General features: G+C 32.0%; 2 protein-coding genes across 2 annotated transcripts; one reads left to right on the plus strand and one right to left on the minus strand.

Annotated features, from left to right (window-relative positions):
- On the plus strand, window positions 517–1318 carry LOC104736570 (non-specific lipid-transfer protein 3-like). The gene is made up of 2 exons (XM_010456576.1): window positions 517–958; window positions 1110–1318. The coding sequence occupies exons 1-2, from the start codon at window positions 621–623 to the stop codon at window positions 1117–1119; spliced, it is 348 nt and encodes a 115-aa protein (XP_010454878.1). The 5' UTR covers window positions 517–620; the 3' UTR covers window positions 1120–1318.
- Window positions 1767–3006, minus strand: LOC104736578 (WUSCHEL-related homeobox 2-like). The gene is made up of 2 exons (XM_010456589.1): window positions 2634–3006; window positions 1767–2313 (listed from the first exon to the last, which is right to left on the minus strand). The coding sequence occupies exons 1-2, from the start codon at window positions 2935–2937 to the stop codon at window positions 1844–1846; spliced, it is 774 nt and encodes a 257-aa protein (XP_010454891.1). The 5' UTR covers window positions 2938–3006; the 3' UTR covers window positions 1767–1843.

Here is a 6815-nt window from a genome sequence, read left to right on the forward strand (position 1 = left end):
ATAAAAAAAAAAAAAAAAAAAATTTACCCACGTAACTGATGAATATAAAAAAATTCAAAACAGTTAAGTAGATCAATTTACATTTTACATAGTATTCATTCAATGTTACGATATGCATAAAAATTGGACGGTAATGATTTTTCTTTTTCTTTTTTGGGTAATGAAATATACAATAATAGATCATGCTTTGCTAAAAATACGAATTCCTTGTGTGTGTTAGTGCTTCAAGCTTAATTAGAGTCATTATTCAAATACTATAAATCGCTCAAAAGCATGATATAAATATTAAAAAAATATGCAAAATATGTACGATAGTCGATAGGTACGTATATTGATGTTTAAGATACACTCTAGTCTATAAATATAATAACACACTAAACAATTCATGTACATTCTTCTCCTTAACTAGTAGAAGAAACTAGAGGAAACGAATGACGTAAATGCAAATCCAACTACTAACAAACCCTATTAGTTACCATTTTCCCCTCATCTGAAATCCCTATATAAACCCATCATGACTTCCCACTTTTCTCACATTCAACAGCAAAACACATAGTTTAGAAAACAAACTCAACGAAACTTCCAATTTTGTAATCACTCAAAAAAGAAGAGCAAATACAATGGCTTTGGGTCTCAGGTTCTTCACATGCCTCGTTTTTACGGTCTGCATAGTTGCATCAGCCGATGCAGCCATCTCATGCGGAACAGTGGCAAGTAGCTTGGCTCCATGTGCCAACTACCTGTCAAAAGGTGGAGTGGTACCAGGTCCGTGCTGTGAAGGAGTTAAAAGTTTGAACGGTATGGCTCAAACCACACCAGACCGCCAACAAGCATGCCGATGCCTACAGTCCACTGCAAAGGGCTTGTCTGGTCTCGACCCAAGTCTAGCCTCTGGCCTTCCTGGAAAGTGCGGTGTTACCATTCCCTACCCCATCTCCATGAGCACTAACTGCGAGAAGTAAGCGTTTTTATATTTGTAAATAGCTCGTATCTTCATTTTTTCTTTTTGGCTTGGCTACGTATACTCGATCTAAACACCATGATATATATATACTATAACTTTTATATTGTTTTAACTTATAATCTTGATATCGTTTGTATTGTTGCAGCGTCAAGTGAAGCGGGAGCTTATATCAGCACTTGTATGCAGATTATGGTTTAGCATAAGTAAAATAAAAGACGTCTATAGATGAACGCTGATCGATCTCACTGTGCCTTTTTCTAGTGGCTTTGTAATCTTTTGGTTGCTTCCGTTGTACTCTTAATAATATGTTTAAGATATGATGATAGTATCTTAATCTTCTTTTAGTTATACATTTTTCCAACGCCTTCGTACACAGACGTTAAATTAACGAAAAACAACTACATTACTTTTTTGAATGTAATATTGATATATAACACTATTCGACTCACCATCAAATGCATGAGGATCTAAATATTTGTAAAGAGAACTTTGAACTTCGATAATATACAAGTCTTATTTTATTTTACTTTCCTTATGTAAAATTCTTATCACCTTAATGTAGGAAAAGGCCACAGATATTTTATAGTACTTTTTACTTGATTTTAGAAGTGAAATTCTAATTTTTAGATCGATTAGGTTAACATTTCGTTTCCTTGAATATGTTCCTGAGTTCCTCTGGATAATGTTAATGTTAATTACATTTCGTTTCAATTTTCAAATGTTCATTTCCTTCCGTTTGGTATTTTATTTATTTATTTTTAAACAACTGAAAGATGATAATAAACTTCTTATCTCCAAACAGTTCACCAAAAAAAAACTTTAATCTCCAAACAGAAAAAAAAAAGAAAAGATAAAATAAAACATATTGAACAGTAATCGTTACAGCGCATTTCCATTATTATCGAAACGACTAGAAGAACCACCACTAGAGAAGAAGTCGATCATAAACGGCTGCTCTCGTCCACCGTCATCGCCGAAACAAACCACCGAAGAATCACTCCCAGGGGCAAAACAGGAATTTCCCGCACCAGCGTCGCTAGTCCCATTCAAAGGCTGAAGTGGGAATAGAGGAAGCGTCTCCCGTCCACCAGAATTGACGTTAATACCCTCACCGTCAAAGTGATCACGAAGGGCAAATCGGTCAAATCTTGAAGACATGGACATTCTAGTTGTTCTTGTTGTTATGTCCGAGAGTTGCTTCTTATGATCTGTGATAACCCGTTTCTCGTAGCCACCACTCGGAATCACCACATTGTTTCTGTGAAGAAGATTGTTTGTGTAAACACTTCCATGTTGGTTGATATGATGATCACCTACTTGCTGCAAATAGTAGGGACTAACACAACCCACTTCATAACCAGAAAACAAAACAAAAAAACATTTAGCAATTCTCAGTATTGTTAATAACAATGAAAGATAACATAAAGTGATCTTAATAGACATCTCAAAATATTTCTACGATCATCCTTTTTGTATCTAACGCTATTATAATTTCTAGATAAAATTCACATGGTTTAATTTATATAACTCAAAAAGTCTTTATCTTTATTACAGAAACAAAGCAGTATACATCCACAAATATAACTTATGGTCGTGGTTTTTTGAAAAATTATATAATAGAAGGGACGTAGAAGTTACGTAAGAAAGAATAAGGATGAGAAGTACGTGCCGTTTGAGCAAGGAGGAGGGTGAAAGAAACGGGAGGTTTTGTGGAGGAGACGGTTGAAGTAAGTGATACGCTCTTGTTTCTGCTTTTGACGTAGTCTCGCCTTATGGTTCTGGAACCAATAGAAGACGTTTTTACCCTCGATATGGCCGTACGCACGGAGCCTGCCGGTGATCTGCTGTATCTGATCGGCGCTCGGAGTTCGTATCCCTTGCTTGTAAAGATTCTCTAGCAACGTTATCTGATCTTTCGTTGGGTTCCATCTTGAACTACTTGCAGTACTTCCTGCGTTACCTTCGTTTTCCATTTATGAGTGGCTCAAAGTTTTATTTTTATTTTGCTGTTGTTGAGAAGATTAGGGTTTAAAAGAGGTATATTTATGCATGTGGGTTTGAATGATGCATGAAATTCATGGGGAGGCTCTCATATTTATAGTGCCAACTTTAGTGAGGGAGTGGAACAGAGTCAAATGAAGAGAGAGAGATAGTGACATGCGTGTTGTTTTTTGTGCTAGGGACTCTGAAAACATCGCGTGGAGCGGCTGAGATGGTAAAAAAGAGGCTACTTTTTTATGAGAAGACAAATTGAAAGAAAAATAATAATTTGGATCTATTCTGGTTATTATTTCTAAAAATATTGCAGCAATTTATATGCGGCTACTAACAAAGATAACAATAGTAGTTTATACAGTATTTGACATCTTTAACAAACAAAAAAAAAATGTCAAATTTTCTATAACTATACATAAACATTTTCCTACGCAGATTTAAGTACCCCTTATCTCTCTGGGGATTACGAATGTTTTTTTGAAAGTGTTATAATGAAGAAGAAGAGCCATTAAAGTTTTGGAAATGTAAGAGATAGTAAGGATAAATACGAACGTTAAATATAATAGGGCGGCAAAAGATAGCTGGTTGGATTGTGTTCTTTGTAGGTCATGAGAAGGCCTATGTATCTAGTTTGCTTCGGAAATTGACAAATCTTATATTATATCATATTTTCTTTCATATAACACGACAATATGAAGTCGAGAGAGTCGCTTGGCTCTTCGATTTCTTAACGATCAGATTCAAAAAGTTCCGAGCAAAGAAACAAATTCCTGATTATATTTGGTAAACCGTCAAAAACTAGAAAACTCTAGTAGCTTACTTGTTTTGCTTCGTGGTCGCATTTCGTGAATCCAATGTCGACCTTGTAATTTTCCTCGGTGAAGAGGAAATTGAGAGTTCAGATTTGGACATGTCATTTCCTTTCAGATAGAGTAATGTAATCGATATCCGTACGAGATAGTATATCACACATTTTCATATGTTTCTCATTAGAATTTAGAGTTTCGAAAATATACTAGCATACATTAATTAGTTGAGCGGCAAAATCACCGTACATGCTTAAATGTATACACAAACCTTTATTTGGACTATAAGTAATTTATATAAATACAAAAAAAAACATACTACAACTTAAAAAGAAAAAACATGACTTTAAAATTATTAATGGTAGCATATAGTATAAATTTTCTAATTACAGATATATACCACTGTCTCGTACTGTATTAAAAACTTATGGAGAGCATACATATGTTGTTTATATGTATAAATACAATATTATAGTTAGATGTTTTATAATTTAGCTTCAAAACTGAAATCTAGACTAGTCAAATATAAAGTCAGAATTGAAGTTTACACAGTCCTGGTTTCTGACTACCAGAAGGAAGCCATTGTACGACTAGCTATCAATTAGTTAAAAGGTCATCGTGTCACGCCACGATATTTAGATATGGAAATGTGCAATATGTACATATATATGCAAATACTGTAAGAATTTGTGAGAAGTTGGCATGGGGAATGACAAAATTGTGAAAGCAAAAGACATGCATGGCTTCAATTTGAGTCTCATAGGCACCTACGAATCTATAGGAGCAGAGATTTGCCTCGAGAAAGAATGAGACATATGACACTCTCTTCATTGATTTCCATGTTTTAATGAAATTGAAGCCACTTGATTCGTTCTGCAAATATATTTTACTTCTTGTTTTCGTTTAATCTAGATAATAATGATAATTCACGATGGCAATTTCATTTATTTTAAATTTTAATGGTTTAAAATGGAAATAATATTGAAAAATACTAGCAAATATACTATCTTAACTAAATATATTCTATCGATTTTTTGCTAGTATTTTTCAATATTATTTTCGCTTACTTTATAGAGTATGTAGAAATTCACATATACACCAGAAGTTGTATTCTTAAAAACGAATCTTACTTAAATTGGTACGTCAAAAATGACATTCCATATAATTTTTTTCTTTTCTTTTAAATGAAGACATTTTAATTATTAATGTTGAGTTTCTTTTATTAATTGTATTGTTTCATACTTTCATTAATAATAATAAAAAATTAGATCGATATAGAACTTCTCATAATCAATTCTTCTCTCTTTATGAACAAAAGAAAAAGAAAAAAAAAAGTCAATTTAAGGTAACTGTGGTACAGAAGATGTTAATAAAATTTCTAGTAATTTTGTAGCATTGTCCCTCCAAACATCTCAGAAACATTCTTAAATACATTAATTATATTTCTTTTTTCTTTTGTTTTTTTTGGTATCAATGTGAAGTACATTTAGTATATTTGCTCTGTATATTACATATACACTAGATTCGGACCTGCACATACGTGCGGGATTGATTTCAAGAACTAATGTTACTCCCTCCGTTTCAAAATATAGGATGTTTTAGTGAAAACACGCATATTAAGGAATAGTTACTTTTAAAAAGTTTAACCAATCACAAACAAGTTTGCATAATAGAAAAAATAAATTTAATCTAAAAGTGGCATAAAAAATTGAAAACATCCTATATTATGAAACAAAAATATTTCTCTAAACATCCTATATTATGAAACGGATGGAGTATTTATCAGGTCTACAATATATTATGTATGTGTGAAATTATGTTTGTAAACATATTTTTAACAAATATTATTAATTCCTATTTATAATCTAAACTCATACCAGTACAATATCCTATTTGTTTTTGTCAAAAAGTAGGATCAAATCTGTTTTGTTATTAGTAGAAACAACTACAGATAAAAAATAAACAAAAATAATATGTTTATTTCTGGACAGAAAAATTTGTCACTTCCCATACATGTCATGTTTTTTCTATTTCATAATTGTGGTTTTGGATCAAAACTGATTTTACCATAACATTTGGATCGACACGACGATGGATGCGAATCAAATGTGAACCAAAGTGATCGGTTATAAAGATTAACCATTGGATTACCTAAATTGTCTAGCTGGGAGAACCCACATTGATAGGCCTACCTCGTAACGATTTTGCTATGTTTTACTCCTAAAAAACCGGTTCTCCAAAAACAACATGAGCAATATCTGCATTCGTCCTGTTGAATTTGCAAAACCTATGGGTAACAGGCGTTTCAAAAACAAAATTCTAATCTATAAAATATGTCCTTTTTATTAACCAAATATTAATTAAAATATAACTCCAAGTTAGTTGTCCAAACTGGATAGAAGTTGTTTACCAACATAATTTCTGACACTAATGATCTATAAAGTAGTATATTTTAAGAGATCGGGTAAAAAATTATTTTCTGTTTGATAGTCTCAAACTCTGTAATTTTTAAAAGTACCCAATTTTTTGAAATAATTGTCCTAAAATAGATATTTATCCATTCGAAACTCTATAAAGTCGCATTATATGGTTCACGAAGATTAGGGGGATTCTTTCTTTTAGTTGGTATGATAAGTTCTACTTATGCGGTAGAATTAAATTTGATTTCCTTATATTATTTGAATTTATACTTATCTTGTTCCTATCAATATGGATAGGCAATTCTAGCCATATGTTTTGTTTTGTTTGATTGTCCCAATTTAAATAGCACACAAACTAAATGAAAAGAAACAAAAATGTAAATACAATAGATTTTTTTTTATAAAATATGTTAGTAACATTTTGATTTTTTTATGCCATACATATATATACCTACGTTATATGTGAGGATGGATAAACAAATCTAATATATAATTACATGTTTTCCTCTATATATAAAATCTAAACTAATAATTTGAAACCTAGACCGGACTGGCCGGTCAAACCCGTTTAACTGTGAACTGGAAGGTATTCTGGTCTGGGTTATGCTAAAACCCAATCATTTAAAAATA

The sequence above is a fragment of the Camelina sativa genome, chromosome 2, assembly GCF_000633955.1.
Source record: "Camelina sativa cultivar DH55 chromosome 2, Cs, whole genome shotgun sequence".
Lineage (NCBI taxonomy): Eukaryota > Viridiplantae > Streptophyta > Magnoliopsida > Brassicales > Brassicaceae > Camelina > Camelina sativa.